A 19749-nucleotide genomic window follows, 5' to 3' on the forward strand; every position below is an offset into this window, starting at 1 on the left:
AGTCAGAGTCTTTGGTGGCCTTTCTTTTGACACTCTGCTTCCTGTTCAATAAATCGAATAAAAGCTGTATCAGCAATTTTTGCTCACACTTTCAATAAAGTATTTACAAATGATATTTGGTGACTCGCAAAGAAAATTCAAATGCATGTATGAGGACAAGTCTAGAAATAACTGTCCTACTTCACCACTAGAGGGGGCTATATAGAGATAGAGGGATGTAGGGTTATTTATCTATTAATATATAAAATAACAGTTTTCTGAGTTTTCAATGTTCAACAAAATGTTAATTTATTAATTGTAGTCTTGAATTGAAAGAAATAGATTTAACCGAAAAGCATATTGAAGTTATATTTACTTATATCGTTCCTTCCCCATTTTGTGGGTCTCAATTTAGCAATTAAATATAAAGGTGAATGAATTTGTTGTTTTCATTTCAGCTTACATTACGTACAGACAATGGTGCTGGTGCATTCTCTGCAACGTACACTCCAGAATCCTCCTATACACTTTGCGACAACATGTGGCACACAGTGAAGATTGTCAAAGTGAAAAATGCACTGGAGCTTGTAGTTGATGGTCACTACCAAGGTGGAGCCAATGAAGCAGTCAGCAGTTCAGCAGACACTAATAATCCATTGTACTTTGCTGGATACCCTGGTAAGATATATTATTGAAGAAAAATACACATTTCAAAATGATGATGCCGTGCTGAACATATTTGTCAGATAAAATATTGGTACGATAGCTGAGATGTAGTACTGGTATTAGTGACTCTACCTACTCACAGTAAGCTTGCGTACAAGTGAAAATAAAATAAATGCAATATTTACCTTATGGTGGCCATCATCTTGCATGATGGCATGAAACTAAATAAGTTGCGACAAGTTGAGAAATATATTTCCCGATTCCTAAAATCAGAAAAGAAAGGACCAAACTATCACAGTCAAACAATCTGTTGGGGTAATATTAAGACAACCGCTACCAAATTCATCCGAATTCATCTAATTACACGAACATCTAATTACACGAAAAACACTTTTCCAGGTATTTGAAACCAAAATTGTCATTCCAACTCAGGAGCCAATCAGCGACTGTCTTACAGTTAGATGATAATTTATGCCAGTTGACTGTGTACCCACTCACGATTGGTCATTAGAATACTGATGCCAGGCTATAACAATGTGCAGCAGTTATCACACTGTTTTCTGTCTCTATATAAATGATGCACTGTGTTTTGTCTTGCCAAATTATTTTTAAAGGCAGCTTGATGCACTGTGTTTTTGTCTTGCCATATTATTTTTAAAGTCAGCTTGATGCACTGTGTTTTTGTCTTGCCATATTATTTTTAAAGGCAGCTTGATGCACTGTGTTTTTGTCTTGCCAAATTATTTTTAAAGGCAGCTTGATGCACTGTGTTTTTGTCTTGCCAAATTATTTTTAAAGGCAGCTTGATGCACTGTGTTTTTGTCTTGCCATATTATTTTTAAAGTCAGCTTGATGCACTGTGTTTTTGTCTTGCCATATTATTTTTAAAGGCAGCTTGATGCACTGTGTTTTTGTCTTGCCAAATTATTTTTAAAGGCAGCTTGATGCACTGTGTTTTTGTCTTGCCAAATTATTTTTAAAGGCAGCTTGATGCACTGTGTTTTTGTCTTGCCAAATTATTTTTAAAGGCAGCTTGATGCACTGTGTTTTTGTCTTGCCAAATTATTTTTAAAGGCAGCTTGATGCACTGTGTTTTTGTCTTGCCAAATTATTTTTAAAGGCAGCTTGATGCACTGTGTTTTTGTCTTGCCATATTATTTTTAAAGGCAGCTTGATGCACTGTGTTTTTGTCTTGCCAAATTATTTTTAAAGGCAGCTTGATGCACTGTGTTTTTGTCTTGCCATATTATTTTTAAAGGCAGCTTGATGCACTGTGTTTTTGTCTTGCCAAATTTTTTTTAAAGGCAGCTTGATGCACTGTGTTTTTGTCTTGCCAAATTATTTTTAAAGGCAGCTTGATGCACTGTGTTTTTGTCTTGCCATATTATTTTTAAAGGCAGCTTGATGCACTGTGTTTTTGTCTTGCCATATTATTTTTAAAGGCAGCTTGATGCACTGTGTTTTTGTCTTGCCAAATTATTTTTAAAGGCAGCTTGATGCACTGTGTTTTTGTCTTGCCAAATTATTTTTAAAGGCAGCTTGATGCACTGTGTTTTTGTCTTGCCAAATTATTTTTAAAGGCAGCTTGATGCACTGTGTTTTTGTCTTGCCATATTATTTTTAAAGGCAGCTTGATGCACTGTGTTTTTGTCTTGCCATATTATTTTTAAAGGCAGCTTGATGCACTGTGTTTTTGTCTTGCCAAATTATTTTTAAAGGCAGCTTGATGCACTGTGTTTTTGTCTTGCCAAATTATTTTTAAAGGCAGCTTGATGCACTGTGTTTTTGTCTTGCCATATTATTTTTAAAGTCAGCTTGATGCACTGTGTTTTTGTCTTGCCAAATTATTTTTAAAGGCAGCTTGATGCACTGTGTTTTTGTCTTGCCAAATTATTTTTAAAGGCAGCTTGATGCACTGTGTTTTTGTCTTGCCAAATTATTTTTAAAGGCAGCTTGATGCACTGTGTTTTTGTCTTGCCATATTATTTTTAAAGTCAGCTTGATGCACTGTGTTTTTGTCTTGCCAAATTATTTTTAAAGGCAGCTTGATGCACTGTGTTTTTGTCTTGCCATATTATTTTTAAAGGCAGCTTGATGCACTGTGTTTTTGTCTTGCCAAATTATTTTTAAAGTCAGCTTGATGCACTGTGTTTTTGTCTTGCCAAATTATTTTTAAAGGCAGCTTGATGCACTGTGTTTTTGTCTTGCCATATTATTTTTAAAGGCAGCTTGATGCACTGTGTTTTTGTCTTGCCAAATTATTTTTAAAGTCAGCTTGATGCACTGTGTTTTTGTCTTGCCAAATTATTTTTAAAGGCAGCTTGATGCACTGTGTTTTTGTCTTGCCATATTATTTTTAAAGGCAGCTTGATGCACTGTGTTTTTGTCTTGCCAAATTATTTTTAAAGTCAGCTTGATGCACTGTGTTTTTGTCTTGCCAAATTATTTTTAAAGGCAGCTTGATGCACTGTGTTTTTGTCTTGCCAAATTATTTTTAAAGTCAGCTTGATGCACTGTGTTTTTGTCTTGCCATATTATTTTTAAAGGCAGCTTGATGCACTGTGTTTTTGTCTTGCCAAATTATTTTTAAAGTCAGCTTGATGCACTGTGTTTTTGTCTTGCCAAATTATTTTTAAAGGCAGCTTGATGCACTGTGTTTTTGTCTTGCCATATTATTTTTAAAGGCAGCTTGATGCACTGTGTTTTTGTCTTGCCAAATTATTTTTAAAGGCAGCTTGATGCACTGTGTTTTTGTCTTGCCAAATTATTTTTAAAGTCAGCTTGATGCACTGTGTTTTTGTCTTGCCATATTATTTTTAAAGGCAGCTTGATGCACTGTGTTTTTGTCTTGCCAAATTATTTTTAAAGTCAGCTTGATGCACTGTGTTTTTGTCTTGCCAAATTATTTTTAAAGGCAGCTTGATGCACTGTGTTTTTGTCTTGCCAAATTATTTTTAAAGGCAGCTTGATGCACTGTGTTTTTGTCTTGCCATATTATTTTTAAAGGCAGCTTGATGCACTGTGTTTTTGTCTTGCCAAATTATTTTTAAAGGCAGCTTGATGCACTGTGTTTTTGTCTTGCCAAATTATTTTTAAAGTCAGCTTGATGCACTGTGTTTTTGTCTTGCCAAATTATTTTTAAAGGCAGCTTGATGCACTGTGTTTTTGTCTTGCCAAATTATTTTTAAAGGCAGCTTGATGGACTGTGTTTTTGTCTTGCCATATTATTTTTAAAGGCAGCTTGATGCACTGTGTTTTTGTCTTGCCAAATTATTTTTAAAGGCAGCTTGATGCACTGTGTTTTTGTCTTGCCAAATTATTTTTAAAGTCAGCTTGATGCACTGTGTTTTTGTCTTGCCAAATTATTTTTAAAGGCAGCTTGATGCACTGTGTTTTTGTCTTGCCAAATTATTTTTAAAGTCAGCTTGATGCACTGTGTTTTTGTCTTGCCAAATTATTTTTAAAGTCAGCTTGATGCACTGTGTTTTTGTCTTGCCAAATTATTTTTAAAGGCAGCTTGATGCACTGTGTTTTTGTCTTGCCAAATTATTTTTAAAGGCAGCTTGATGCACTGTGTTTTTGTCTTGCCAAATTATTTTTAAAGGCAGCTTGATGCACTGTGTTTTTGACTTGCCATATTATTTTTAAAGGCAGCTTACTCTTTCACATAATATGTTTAATCAAAGACACACACATTAAAGTATTGAAATGACATTTTTGGTATTTTTGATTGGTATTTACAAGCAATATGTTGCTTGTTTTAGTTTTGAGCCTCTGCCACACTGTTGGCTAGAATGCTATTTGAATGACGCCCACTGGACTCCATGGAATGGTGAATTTGAATTTCCTTGAATAGAACTACTTCACAATTATGTTACAAATGGGTTGAGCATAGTAGGTGAGATGGTAATTGTGCATGAAATAAAAAAAAACACTGAAAAGCAAACAAAAGTTGACTACAACTTCATCCTGCAGAAAATATAATGTATCTCAAAATTAGGTGTGGAAGTAAGTTTTTCTCTACCACACCAGTTATCTTTTCTTTTTTCATTGATATATTTTTCGAATGAAACAGGGATTGTTAGATCTCCCTAACAAGTAGCAATTTTGTGTCAAACAGAATCAACCTCTGAAAGTAATTTTTTTCAATGAAACGCCTTCCCTCCCCAAAGTAGCCATTTTGTGTCAAACAGAATCAACTACCGTATTAAAGTCAGATTAGTTTACTGTACTGTTAAAATGTCTTAAATATTGAGGCTTTACTTTGAAATGAAGGCTTTTATACTGAATTCCTTTGAGATATATTGCAGAGGATTTTAGTTCGATTATTCTGAATACTTTATTTTCACTGTCGTCTCACCTATGCCCTTTGAAGATGCAGAAAAGTAGGAAAAGTAGTACCATATTTGCTTATTAGAAAAGACAGAAAAAATGTAGTACTGTATTTGTTATATTAAAAGATACAGAAACAGTTGTGCTGTATTTGTGTTTTGTTAGAAGAAACAAAAAAATTAGTAACATATTTGCTCTTGGGATATACAGAAAACATAGTACCGTATTTGCACTTATTAGAAAAATAGAGAAAAAAGTAGTACCATATTTGCTCTTTTAGAAGACACAGAAAAAGTAATACCATATTTGCTTTTTAGAAAAAGTAGTACCATATTTGCTTATTTGAAAAATACAGAAAAAGTAGTACCATATTTGCTTATTTAGAAGACACAGAAAAAGTAATACCATATTTGCTTATTAGAAAAATACAGAAAAAGTAATACAATATTTGCTTTTTGGAAAAAGTAGTACCATATTTGCTTATTTGAAAAATACAGAAAAAGTAGTACCATATTTGCTTATTTGAAAAATACAGAAAAAGTAGTACCATATTTGCTTATTTAAAAAATACAGAAAAAGTAGTACCATATTTGCTTATTTAGAAGACACAGAAAAAGTAATACCATATTTGCTTATTTGAAAAATACAGAAAAAGTAGTACCATATTTGCTCTTTTAGAAGACACAGAAAAAGTAATACCATATTTGCTTATTTAGAAGACATAGAAAAAGTAGTACCATATTTGCTTATTTGAAAAATACAGAAAAAGTAGTACCATATTTACTCTTTTAGAAGACACAGAAAAAGTAATACCATATTTGCTTATTTAGAAGACATAGAAAAAGTAGTACCATATTTGGTTATTAGAAAAATACAGAAAAAGTAGTACCATATTTGCTTATTTGGAAGATACAGAAAAAGTAGTACCACATTTGCTTATTTGGAAGATACAGAAAAAGTAGTACCATATTTGCTTATTTAGAAGATACAGAAAAAGTAGTACCATATTTGCTTATTTAGAAGATACAGAAAAAGTAGTACCATATTTGCTCTTTTAGAAGACACAGAAAAAGTAATACCATATTTGCTTATTTGGAAGATACAGAAAACGTAGTACCATATTTGCTTATTTAGAAGATACAGAAAAAGTAGTACCATATTTGCTTATTTAGAAGATACAGAAAAAGTAGTACCATATTTGCTTATTTGAAAAATACAGAAAAAGTAGTACCATATTTGCTTATTTGGAAGATACAGAAAAAGTAGTACCATATTTGCTTATTTAGAAGATACAGAAAAAGTAGTACCATATTTGCTTATTTGAAAAATACAGAAAAAGTAGTACCATATTTGCTCTTTTAGAAGACACAGAAAAAGTAATACCACATTTGCTTATTTGAAAAATACAGAAAAAGTAGTACCATATTTGCTCTTTTAGAAGACACAGAAAAAGTAATACCATATTTGCTTATTTAGAAGACATAGAAAAAGTAGTACCATATTTGCTTATTTGAAAAATACAGAAAAAGTAGTACCATATTTGCTTATTTGAAAAATACAGAAAAAGTAGTACCTTATTTGCTTATTTAGAAGACACAGAAAAAGTAGTACCACATTTGCTTATTTGGAAGATACAGAAAAAGTAGTACCATATTTGCTTATTTAGAAGATACAGAAAAAGTAGTACCATACTTGCTTATTTAGAGGACACAGAAAAAGTAATACCATATTTGCTTATTTAGAAGATACAGAAAAAGTAGTACCATATTTGCTTATTTGAAAGATACAGAAAAAGTAGTACCATATTTGCTTATTTAGAAGATACAGAAAAAGTAGTACCATATTTGCTCTTTTAGAAGACACAGAAAAAGTAATAACATATTTGCTTATTTGGAAGATACAGAAAAAGTAGTACCATATTTGCTTATTTAGAAGATACAGAAAAAGTAGTACCATACTTGCTCTTTTAGAAGACACAGAAAAAGTAATACCATATTTGCTTATTTGGAAGATACAGAAAACGTAGTACCATATTTGCTTATTTAGAAGATACAGAAAAAGTAGTACCATATTTGCTTATTTAGAAGATACAGAAAAAGTAGTACCATATTTGCTTATTTAGAAGATACAGAAAAAGTAGTACCATATTTGCTTATTTGAAAAATACAGAAAAAGTAGTACCATATTTGCTTATTTGGAAGATACAGAAAAAGTAGTACCATATTTGCTTATTTAGAAGATACAGAAAAAGTAGTACCATATTTGCTTATTTGAAAAATACAGAAAAAGTAGTACCATATTTGCTCTTTTAGAAGACACAGAAAAAGTAATACCACATTTGCTTATTTGAAAAATACAGAAAAAGTAGTACCATATTTGCTCTTTTAGAAGACACAGAAAAAGTAATACCATATTTGCTTATTTAGAAGACATAGAAAAAGTAGTACCATATTTGCTTATTTGAAAAATACAGAAAAAGTAGTACCATATTTGCTTATTTGAAAAATACAGAAAAAGTAGTACCTTATTTGTTTATTTAGAAGACACAGAAAAAGTAGTACCATATTTGCTTATTTGAAAAATACAGAAAAAGTAGTACCATATTTGCTCTTTTAGAAGACACAGAAAAAGTAATACCACATTTGCTTAATTGAAAAATACAGAAAAAGTAGTACCATATTTGCTTATTTAGAAGATACAGAAAAAGTAGTACCATATTTGCTTATTTGAAAAATACAGAAAAAGTAGTACCATATTTGCTTATTTGAAAAATACAGAAAAAGTAGTACCTTATTTGCTTATTTAGAAGACACAGAAAAAGTAGTACCATATTTGCTCTTTTAGAAGACACAGAACAAGTAATACCATATTTGCTTATTAGAAAAATACAGAAAAAGTAGTACCATTTTTGCTCTATAACATGTATAACATTTTGACCATTCACACAACTCTGTCATTTACTTAGCACTATCAGTAATATCATATTAAATATAATACAATAATTTGCTCATTTCAGTTTTGTTTAATCTGTGTATTTCTTTTATCTCCTCAGACACTGCACTGCAGCAGAAATGTTTGACTACTGACATTAAATTCATGGGGTGTATTGGAAATGTTATAATCCAAGGTCAAAAACAAGACTTCCGTCAAGCTGCTGAACTGGTTGATGTCAGACCAAGTTCGTGTCCTGTTAAATAAGAACATGAAAACTTAGCCTATCACTTGACTTCTCTGGCTGTCACATGACTTGGTCACATGACCTAAAAACTTCCACTCTTCACAGAATTCATTCAGGATTTTTTTTAAATCCAGAAATGATATTTTACCTGTTTGTCCAATTAAAAAATAGTTGAATTAAAATTCTAAATACTTCCTAAATCAATTTTTTTTAGTTCCAAAGCTTTCAAAAGTAATGTTGTGTTACATGTATATTTCACTGTTGTCATGTGATATTTCACTGTTGTCATGTGATATTTCACTGTTGACATGTGATATTTCACTGTTGTCATGTGATATTTCACTGTTGTCATGTGATATTTCGCTGTTGTCATGTGATATTTCGCTGTTGTCATGTGATATTTCACTGTTGACATGTAATATTTCACTTTTGTCATGTGATATTTCACTGTTGACATGTGATATTTCACTGTTGACATGTGATATTTCACTGTTGACATGTGATATTTCACTGTTGTCATGTTATATTTCACTGTTGTCATGTGATATTTCACTGTTGACATGTGATATTTCACTGTTGTCATGTGATAGGCTATGAAACACTGTTAGGATGACAAAGTCAAATGTACTCAGGAAACATTAACAGTTGTAATAGATACATGGTTAACAAGACTTTTAGAGACCTTCCTTTTACTTTTACTAATATCAATTCTAACAAATTTTGAATTTAACTTCTGTACAGTTTAATTTCAAAACATTTAAAATGTTGTTTCTTTTAAATGACAATGATTTTACTTCAGATCTGTCATTGAGACTAACCCCTCCACCACCACCCTCACAATTTTGTGCACAAACAAAATTAAATGATCGTACACTTTCTCCTTGAATCCCTGTAAATTGTGGACACATTTTAAACTTAGTGATTTTAAAAAATTAGTATCGTTGAAGGTATGTTGTCTCATTTCAGTAAAGTTAGTGCCATTATTAAATTCAAGACTGTTCGAAATTGAAAATGACATTTGCCAAATCTAGCCATCAATTATCCAATTTGATGCTGTTTTTCAATCTTTTTCCATAAGTACTTCTGTAATTGCTAAATCAGTTGACAGGATTTTTTAACCAAGCTGCTATAAATCCTCATTTTTAGTTGTGGATATGTCAATTTCAATTTCGCTGCTACAAAAGCCAACTACCGGTTTATCATCCAAATTCTGTAACCCTTAGTCACCCTATTAGCTAGTCATTTAACCTGGTTGCTGCTTTTAATGGCTCTTACCTCCAGTGGATGGTAGTTACATAATTATGATGGTCCAATAAATTACATAATGGGATTATAAAAACAAAATCCTATTACACAGTATGACAATATTTATATTCATGAGAAGTGATAAACCAAGTTGGTTATAGTATTACTATGGCAACTACTGAAATGAAACGTCAAAACTTTTAATGTGTAATGTAGATTATTAACGCAGACAGGTTTTAACATTAAAAAGTATGATGTCATCGTGTAATATTACTGGAGTGTTAAAAGTTTTAAAATCTTGAAACAACTTGAATATACCAGCAGTAGAAATGTTTAAGCAATATTGAATGTATTTTTGAGGAATGTATTTATTCTTTAACAGGACTTGAACAAAATCTGTATCTTGTACAAACTACAGGCCATTACACATGTTTTATGTTTTGCATGCATGCTCATTGCATGATTGGTAAAAACCGACTAGTGACATTGTTTGCTGTTGTCATTACATGTGTTTGCTGTTCTGATAAAAACAAATTGCGGGCAACATTGTCATGACGACAGCATATCACAAGTTACATGTTTTATAATTCGCATGATGATTGGCAAAAATACAAACATGTGTCGCAGTGTGACTGCCTGTACAGATGTTAAAGATCTTATTTAAAAACATTTGAGGAATTTCCACGCAAGCCATTTCATTAACGATTGAGCAGAAATGCTCATTCAAATAATTTGATGAAGTTTGAACAGCTTTGTTTTCTCTTTAATGAAAAGTAAATATGAATCATGAAAATCTGATATACCTTGTGTTTAAAAGCATTGTTGGTGCTCCTTATCAATAAATAACACTATCTGTCTTTACATTTATTCCAATGTCGAAACAAGAGTCAGCAAGATGCTGAGATATTACAGAGTCAGTGACCAGGAAAAACACTTGTCCGTTTCTATTTGGAATACTTTGATGACGTATGTTTCTAGAATAACTTGTGCCAACATGAGTTTATCCACTTCGCTGTCAGCACTAAAAAACCCACTCTGAATCAGAAATGAAGCAAATAGATAAAACTGCTTTGTCCTTCTAATTCTCTCCATAGACTGCTGCAAATGTAAAGTAATGACTGTATAGCTCCAGTAATTGCTGGGCCAGTATGTGGCATATACAGTGTCTCCATTGGGAAATTATTGTCAGTGAGCAACTTTGATTCATTTCCAATTGTCATTACAAAAATCCTAACCATGGGATTGCTTTTATAATAATAAAACAGATTTTATACATGTCCTATTGCTTTTATATTTGCAATGGATTATTTTAATAATGATTGCATCTTTCATGTTTGTAATCATTTTTTTATTATCTTTCTTAGTGTCACAAATCACTAGATTACATGATGCTTGTTTAAAGGTCATTTTAAAATATGATTGCATAAATTGTGATTCTTATTCCATGAGGGTATATTTAAAATGGAAAAACTTTTTTTTACCCCAAGGAGTTTAAAAGACCAATGGGATAACCTGTCTGTGTGTTTTTTTTTTAAGTAAATAAAATAGTTGGAAGCAATTGATAGTGTGTTGATATTTTTTTTTACAATTGTGACATTACAAAGTATTCACGTGATCAAGATCTCTCTTCAGTGGCACACTGCATCAATTTATTCTAAAATTAACTGTATGGAAATATTTTTTTAAAAAAACATTTACCCCAGAAGAGACATGTTGTATTTAAATCAATTAAAGTTGTCACTGGCTATATAAAAGTGCTTATTTAATATGTCTTGATAAAAATAAGATACAGATAAAAAATGCTTTATTCCAATACTCAGAAAATTGACATTTATATTTGGTTATATTCAAAATACCGTACATGAAAATATATTTAATAAAATGAGATAGCTCAAGGCAAGGTTCAATATGCAGCATGAAAATAAATATTTTTGCTACAATAATATAAAATTCATGAGTCATGTACCAAATGTATTGACCCAAATATTCAGCTGATGTTCAGGTTGGATACCTGACATGAAGTAGAGATAGCGCCCTCTACAGTTGCACACGATCTCAGTTTTCAATTAGTGCCAGCGCCCTCTCCAGTTGAACATTGTAGTTTTATTTCGTGTCTGTTGATTACTGGTAAGAAGGAGCAGCTGTAACCTTGACGACCTCAACTATGAGATGAATGACTGTCATTTCAAGATATGAAATATAAATTGAAAACAAGACGAATTTAAAGCCTAATACAAAGTAAAGTTAGTGCGTTTCTTACCAAATTTTATTAACTAAGTTGCTACAAATCCTCATTTTTAGTTGTGGATATTTCAATTTTTCAGCCACAAAAGCCAACTACCGGTTTATCATACAAATTCTGTAACCCTTAGTGATTATTCTGAAGTGATTTATTATTAATCTGATATACACATTGTGTAGTAGCTGTTGCAATAATTTGGAAGCAAATCTATTCATTCAGAAATATTGTAGTTCCACCACTAGATGGCGGTATGTTTTAGAACTGAGATGCGCCGTGTGTATTGCGCATGTGGTGTCGTGTGCAATCCTCAGGGGCGGAGCTACGTCACAAGACGTTCCACGTTGCTAAGATGCACACTTCGATACGCGTTACTTATCATCACTGCACAAAGCAGCTTTGCAAATAAATAAATAAATAATTCAGGTAATAAATCAATTCAGGTATCCACTTGCTTCTATGCTATCGATAAAGAGCCATTGCTCGAAACGTCTAGCTATTTTTAATAGTTATTTAGGACTACGATTACCAAATATTATCTTCAATATATCAGCTTTGCAAATAACTCGTTTGCATATTCGAATATGTTAGAACTACAAGACCTTGGCGGTTAACAAAGTTATGCGAAAGTCACTTCGTTAATTTAACCACTTTAATAAAACGTTTCACACCCTGACTCCGAATAAAATTTGCAGTTAATTAAATTAAAATATACATGACTTGCTTTAGAAAAGGGCAATATTTTACTAGGTGCCAAAACATTATGTTTTTCATAAATGACTAACTTTATAAACTCACTAAAACCTTTGTATTCTATTGCTGTTAGACGCGGAAAATCGAACCCGTTCAAGCCAGAAATAGTAATGAAATATTCACTAGCAGGCCCGTAGCCAGCACTTTTGAATAGGGGGTTCGAAAACAACAATAAATGATACATTTATTTATAATATTCAAAAAGTGTTTTTGAGCTCTGTTACATACATTTTCATATTCTCGGTTTTAAATTCAATTGGTTTACTTTGTGTTACGTTGGTAAGTTATTCCACATAACATTTTTGAACTACTTTACCATTTTAGAGAAGGGGTCCTAGGCCATTCCCCACCTACAGACAAACACATCCACACCCTTGATCCACTACGGCAAAATGTTGTACACAAAAAAGACAAGACTATACGTATCTTAGCATTATTGTCTAAGTATTTTAAGGTTGAATGCTACTAACGAGTTTTTTTGCTCTTCGCAGATGTTAGCGCACATAAAAGTGACACAATTTCATGTCGAAATCTGTCTACCATTATTCATTTTAGTATTAGTCAATTATGTAATTTTATTTCTGTACAGAGCCTCACCACACCGTACAAAATGTAATGGGTTGAAAAGTGCATATCACGTTTTAAAAACAATACAACATCCATGTAAACATATGGTACTAAGTTAAGCTGAATTCATATTTATCTCGTCGCTTTAAAACTTTTAAAAGATACAGAGCTAGTTGATATATGGTGTGGCAGTTTGTGTAGCGACGAAGTAAGACCAGACTGTCAGTATTTGCATAAATCAGCCCTTAGATCATTATAAAATGAACATATAAAATGAACATATAAAAACAAAGTGAATTTCAATTGTCTACCATGCTAAATTCTAACGTATCACTGCAAAAACTAAAAAAAATATTGATCTAACTGTATTTGTGTGTGTCTGCCTAATTCAACATTATGTTTATGGCCAAAACAGCGAAAACCCGTCAGTATATATTTTAGTCTATAATTGCTTGCCAATAAATATCCCAGGTTATAATACTACATTGATTTTTCCGAAAGTACACAGCCTGGATGATTGTGAAATTGAGGCATGCCATTCTTGCTGACAACATTTTTTTTATTCTTTGAGTAAATATCTCTAAGAAATTTGCAGTATCTACAACTTGTTTTTCAAACCAGGCAATGCCGAAACCATATTTGAACAGGAGATTTTTATGTGGGTTTCCCAAGTAAGTCTGCCGGTCTTGTACAATCGTTTAAGCATGATATAACATGTTTTGGGGTTCCAGCTATTTATTATTTAATTTTAACCAATATAAGAGACAACGCTTGAAATAACCACAGCATAATTGCAGCCTTCCACATTCGTCCAACATCGCTATATTGTTTGTACAACTATTAATGCCAAGTAGATATCTGCAAAATGTTGTCTGTACCCTCTCGATTTCCGAATTTTGGTACCCCCATATCGCTACCATAAGAAATAGCTGGCACAATGATTGCATCAATCAAATTAAATGCACTAACCAATAGCATACTACCAAGTTTCTTGCAGTACGTAAATTTGTTGGTTCACTGTAAATCTGTTTTTAGATGGCGGTAAAATAATATGCATATAGTAGCACTGAGTAAACAAATAAATAAACTTCAATGACTAAATCTCCTTTTTATGAACCCACTAAAAACATGTTTGAAAAATATGATTTATCGCATAGTTTTAGTGCTGAAGCAACACTGTGGGATAGTTTTTTGGCTGCAAGAAGCTCTTCGACCTATACAACTTGTGATGATGAATCTTCGTCATTTTTTTAATGATGTTTTCAACCCATAGCTGTACACTATGTCCAATAACACAGACTACACGTACTAATACAATAAGTTGACTACATTTGGCTGATACACTTGGAACAAAGCAGTATATATGCCATCATTAACTTGAAGAATACAAAACTAATGAACCAATATGAAATCGCGGAATCACCGAATAAAAGCTTGCCCATTTATAACAACCTGTTTTGATTGGCTGCTGTTGAACTGAGACGGCGTAACTTCACGATTGACATTTAAAGCTCGTTGCCACCTAAATGCTCATTACTATGCTATTTCGACCGAGTCTGATAGTTACCTCACTGAGTCAAGTGATTTAAACGATGATAATTATTTTAATTAATACTGTTTGTTTTATTATGTTCTAATCTACGATCATAAATCTATTCACTTCCAAAATTTAGGGGGTTCGACCGAACCCCCCGAATTCCCCCCCCCCAAAAAAAAAAAACTAAGGGCCTGACTAGAATACAAGGTGAACTGAAATGTTAAGAAACCCCTTGCCGTGAAATTAGTCTTTAATATTTCTTTCCCAACTATGTAAGTTAACAAAACGTTTTTTTTCTTCGCAGTTTTAGTGTATCTCGTGTGCCATTTCACTACGATAACATTACTCTGCAAAACACGTTTTTACTGAAGTCTGACATTAATGAATAGTTCGGATGTCACATACGTTTTTTTTCCCACTTTTTGTAGTTCGGTTTCAAATGGCCGTGCGTAGTGAGGTGATTGACCACAAAATTGAAGGCTGCCTGTGGCAGAGGCACTATTGCGTAAAGCGCATTATTAATTATTTAATTGACCTATGACCTGTTCAATTGAGTTTGATTTGTCATATACAGGAGAGTCACATTCCTTGCGTAATACCACTCTACTGAGATGCTCTCACTGGGTGTTTGTTTCTTATATGCGACTCTGATTTTCTGGTCATAAAGCAAACAAATTGTGGAAAGTCGTTAAATAGGTTGAAAAATGACTAAAGTTAGCTGGAAACGTTTGGAACGTCACATCAGACTTGAGCGATTATAACATTAATTTCAATGAATAAATTGACAATATTCAAATTTAGTAACAATTCTGCTTTCATTAAATGTACCAAGGAAACCAAAACTCGCTTGTCTATGCGACCAACCGTTTCTGCACCTGTTAATTTTCGCCTTGCCCATATCATCAAAGATGAAAGGGAAAGGTATATTAAGGGAAAAATTGTACTAAAAAATATGTATTCTGTATTTGACATATACATTTCCTTGTTGAAGTATATAATTTTGAAAATCAAATTTGTTTGAGTTTGTTTCAGATATTCGAATACAATTATAGAACTTTTATAATACGAATTTAAAAACACTTCAGAGAAAAAGTGTTTGAAGAATGTAGATTCTCAGTACAGTTGACTTCTCTCTCCACTAGACACCAAATAACTATTTAAGTTGATTTGCATACAAAGCATAGCTTGCAACATAATATTTATCCATAGAGGGTGTTTTTATTTTTCAAATAATACAGTCAACACACAATGAATATAATGAGGCAGTTCATATCAGTGAATCATGATTTTTTTTGACAGAGATACATGTATATAATACTTGGGCAAAATACAGCTAAGATTTTCTATTAACTTTCATTTTTTACAATTCCGTTCACGTCTAAATGCAGCACATTTTTATGAGATGAGGCATTTGTTTATACACTAAATTATTTTGAATAAAACTGGAAATTGTTTTCCATAAAAAATTAAACAAATTAGGCACAAATGTTTTTGTATGATATTTACATAAATCGAGGATATAATACAGGAAAAAATATTATATAACAAAAGGTGAGGTCACTATGTTTCTACCTTCAAGTTGTAACTGTGACGTTTGGCTAGGGCAAACATGCAAAAATATCTACCAACTGTCAAACATGCAAGGCAATTTCCAAAAAAAAATTTCATCATCACAGTCACATACAACACATATTAAATTGAAAAATAGAAATTCCATGAGTTTGACAACAATTAAAAAATGAAGTGCTGCTAGATGACTTGCTTAGGTGGTACCACAGGGAGTTGGACAAACTTATGTATTTTAATAAATTATTAAATAATAAATTGTTATATAACTTTTCTTTTACCCCCCCCCCCTCCTGGTATCGATTTTAAGTAATCACTGATCCTTGTTTATACCAATCTTTCCTTTATCACAACTTTGTTACGCGCTAATGTTATATGCAAATTTTAACGCGCTTTACTTTTTTTGTGTTTTACTGGCTTTCCATATGTCGCTATCAAACATTTAATTTGTATTTCTACATACAAGTACATGCATTGATTTAAATTGTTCATCACATTGCTGGAAAAATCAAAAAGTTTATTTGTAACAAATTTTTTGGGGGTGAATTTAGGCCCAAGTAGCCACCAGTCTGTCAAAGGTCATCAAAATGAAAAACAAATAGACGTTAAAATTTGGTTGTCAGTTTTTATGATGGGGAAACCCCACCGACTCAATGAGGAGAACATGTTCATGCCATTATTTCTTTATACTAAATTTAACAAAATCAGTAAAGTGTATCTGAGGACTAGTAAGAAACTTCGGGGGTGACTATTTTGAATCAAATTGAGAAAATAAATGTTTATTAGTATTCTTCATCCATTACAGGAATATTTGAGCAAAATAAACAACAACAAATGAAACAAAACACTAATCAACATGCATTTGTATTCCATTACAACTTGGCCATGTGCCAAGCATGTCTGGGGGGGGGGTATGATATTGGATACACACAGACTGACAGACGGAACTCAAAATCCAAGTCACTGTTTTTTAGTCAGGACTAAAATCATTAACCATTCATATGTTATGAGATTAGGCAGGATCTCAGAAAAAAAAAATCGATTAGTAATAATTTCTCTTAACAAATCACATACATATGCATAGAATGTAATTATACAAATACATACAACCACCATTATGTAGATGTTGAATCTATGTACATTATACCTTGTCAGCTGATAAAGCTCTGCTGCTTTAGATGCATAATGTGCAAGGAATATCAAATCACAGTTAGATTAGCTGTTTTCAAGATAATAAGATATTCACAAACATTTGAAAATTGAAGTAATCAATAAATGAATTAATCTGATTGAGGAATATTCGTTATGTAATGGATACGGCTTTTGCGGCCCAAGATAGTGCGACGGGAGTGCCTGAGCTTGCGAAGGTGCATAAGCCGTTCGACCATGGGGAGCAAAAGCCATATCCAGTCCATAAATATTTTAAATTATCATATACATTATAGATGTAATTACAATTTTACCACGGCGTGACCTCAAACACACGATGTAATTTTAGAATGACGCGTTTTGTTTTGAATGATGACAGCCAGATGCGCTGGGCCTGGCATGATACGGGAAATTATTGCCCTGATGTGAGGGCGCCCTTCCAATAGCGTTACGAGGCCTGGCAATATGAGTTGTATGATAATGAATCAAATCAATCAACCTACATATAAAATATAAAAGCAATTGGATTAGTCGTTTTCGATTAGAATTGAAAATAGTATTTGTTTTTACCAAAAATGACAAACATAATCAATAAAATTGGAGAATTAAAATTATCCTCACAAAATGAACAAATCTGAGAAAGAATCAGAGTATAAAACCCACACAGTGACAGTAGAGGCTGAAAATGTAAAGTTGACAACATCAACGACGAACGAGTGGTTATATGACTCCGTCAAATTTGTTGACAGCAGAGCTAATTAAGTATATAAAGTATATTTTCTGTCTAATAACACAATTTAAGAGTTGGTACATGTGGATATACTTTTAGAAATTATCAATGCTCATCTGTTAAATATTTATGAATTGAATAAAATGGTAAAATATTTTCTTATTTAAATTTAAGAAACTAATATTTATGTAATTACGAATCATAGAGTTATATTGATACTTCATTGCATCATCTGATGTAACACCATTCATTTAGCAAACGTGATTTCTTTGGCACCATACTATTGTGTATGTTGTGTACCTACAATACCTTTGAATTGAAGAACAACACATAACTAATAGTACTTAATATCAGATTAAATCAGTATCCATAGCGACAACATACATCAATAATCTGAATAATCACTTACTGTGAATGGTTAACTTTACTCACAAGCAGAACGACACCATTCTGAGAAACGAGTACGTGAATCATGTATGATGCCTTCCTGTGCAGACTGTTGCAGTATGCCCATATATATCTGAGCATTGCCAACTGTAGTAATGTAATCCTTCAACATAGATACAATCTCAGTCTTTATAATATCACTAGCTTCTTCAACTTTTTCATCTGATCCACTGTCACGCAGAATGGTGCCCTCAGCGATATCTGGGAAGTGTTCCTTAATAAACTCAGCAACACTAGATTTCTCAGAGATGAGTGTAGGTACACCAGCAGCCATAGCTGTAAGACTGGTTGTTTCTGATTCACTTGATGGACCAGGAATGAACACACAGCACTGCTTGAGATCGTTGTGGACATCGTGTATGGACTGCAGTTGGTGTGTTATGATCTTCAAGTGTGGAGACAAACCCATCTCAGTAAGTTGACGTTTCCCATCGTCAATGGTGACAGGAGATGTTCCAATCAGTTTCCAAACTGGTTTTCTGACAGCAGCTGACTCGTATTCATCAGCCACCTTTCCAATAGCCTTGGCAATGACCTTGTACCTTTAAAGGGATGATACATCAGAATCCGGGATCACTGTCAGCAACGTCAAATCATGACTCGTATCGGGAGTATGATGCATATCAACATCAGCGGTGTAAGGAAGTAAACACATGTGTTCGCGTAGTGGAGGAGACTGGTACACATGCTGAACTTGATTCACGACACCCTGACCAATCGCTACAACCATATCGGCAGATTGCAGCACTGAATGGCTGGATGGTGTACTTTCTATGTCTTGTATGGAGTGGATGAATGGTACATACTTGGCATCTGGGAATACTTTCTCTTTGATACTCAATGCAGCCTCCGCTGTTGTACCAACATGACCAAACACTATCTTCACGTCTTTGTGATAATACTTTAACAATGGAAATATTTCTAGCCATTCTTGGTCTGGTTCCATTCCTCTCAATTCAGCTTGTGATGTAAGTGGTTGTACATTGTTGTTTCTAGCATCTACTATTTCATCGTTAATCGGGTCTGTCATTGTGCAAATCACTCCATGCCCATTTGATGACAGCAGAAGAGCGTCCTCTAGTTGATTTAAGGAGAGTGATAAATTATCTCTCGGCCACCAGTGAGATCCCACCATAAGTACAGTATTCACCTGTGTTGTAAAACAAAACATGATATTCTCAACATTATGAAACAAAATTGAAAATGAAAAAAAAAGAAAATTAAAATGGGAAAGTAACTCACTGATAAAAGTGTAACAATAAAATGATTTTTGAAAATAAAATGGTGATTTAATAACAAAAGTTAAAATGTTAATCAAGATGTGAAATGAAAATGCGAATTGAAAATGTGAATTGAATACC

The 19749-nt window shown here is 32.8% G+C and overlaps 3 protein-coding genes across 4 annotated transcripts in view; 1 reads left to right on the top strand and 2 right to left on the bottom strand.

The window, feature by feature from the left end:
* The window catches only part of LOC102802072 (laminin subunit alpha-2-like), a 78291-nt gene extending 69954 nt beyond the window's left edge, over positions 1–8337 (top strand). The window contains exons 6-7 of the mRNA XM_085492976.1: positions 438–657; positions 8030–8337. Of these exons, the coding sequence (XP_085349102.1) occupies positions 438–657; positions 8030–8175 (366 nt within the window). The 3' untranslated portion in view covers positions 8176–8337. The remainder of the gene's footprint in view (positions 1–437; positions 658–8029) is intronic.
* Positions 254–18797, bottom strand: LOC146731643 (uncharacterized). Its single transcript, XM_085493238.1, has 3 exons — positions 18351–18797; positions 831–908; positions 254–654 (listed from the first exon to the last, which is right to left on the bottom strand). The coding sequence occupies exon 1, from the start codon at positions 18795–18797 to the stop codon at positions 18366–18368; it is 432 nt and encodes a 143-aa protein (XP_085349364.1). The 3' UTR covers positions 254–654; positions 831–908; positions 18351–18365.
* LOC146731644 (ankyrin repeat domain-containing protein 16-like) overlaps positions 15695–19749 on the bottom strand; it is a 41144-nt gene continuing 37089 nt past the window's right edge. The window contains exon 6 of one of the 2 annotated variants that reach the window (XM_085493236.1): positions 15695–19538. In XM_085493236.1, coding sequence (XP_085349362.1) covers positions 18933–19538 — 606 coding nt within the window. In that variant the 3' untranslated portion in view covers positions 15695–18932. The remainder of the gene's footprint in view (positions 19539–19749) is intronic. The other variant, XM_085493237.1, reaches the window with a different exon arrangement.

The sequence above is a fragment of the Saccoglossus kowalevskii genome, chromosome 18, assembly GCF_978046115.1.
Source record: "Saccoglossus kowalevskii chromosome 18, keSacKowa6.1, whole genome shotgun sequence".
Lineage (NCBI taxonomy): Eukaryota > Metazoa > Hemichordata > Enteropneusta > Harrimaniidae > Saccoglossus > Saccoglossus kowalevskii.

Excerpts from the sequence above, each read along its gene's own strand:
- LOC146731643 (XM_085493238.1), bottom strand. The coding sequence starts at position 18,797 with ATGGGTTTGTCTCCACACTTGAAGATCATAACACACCAACTGCAGTCC.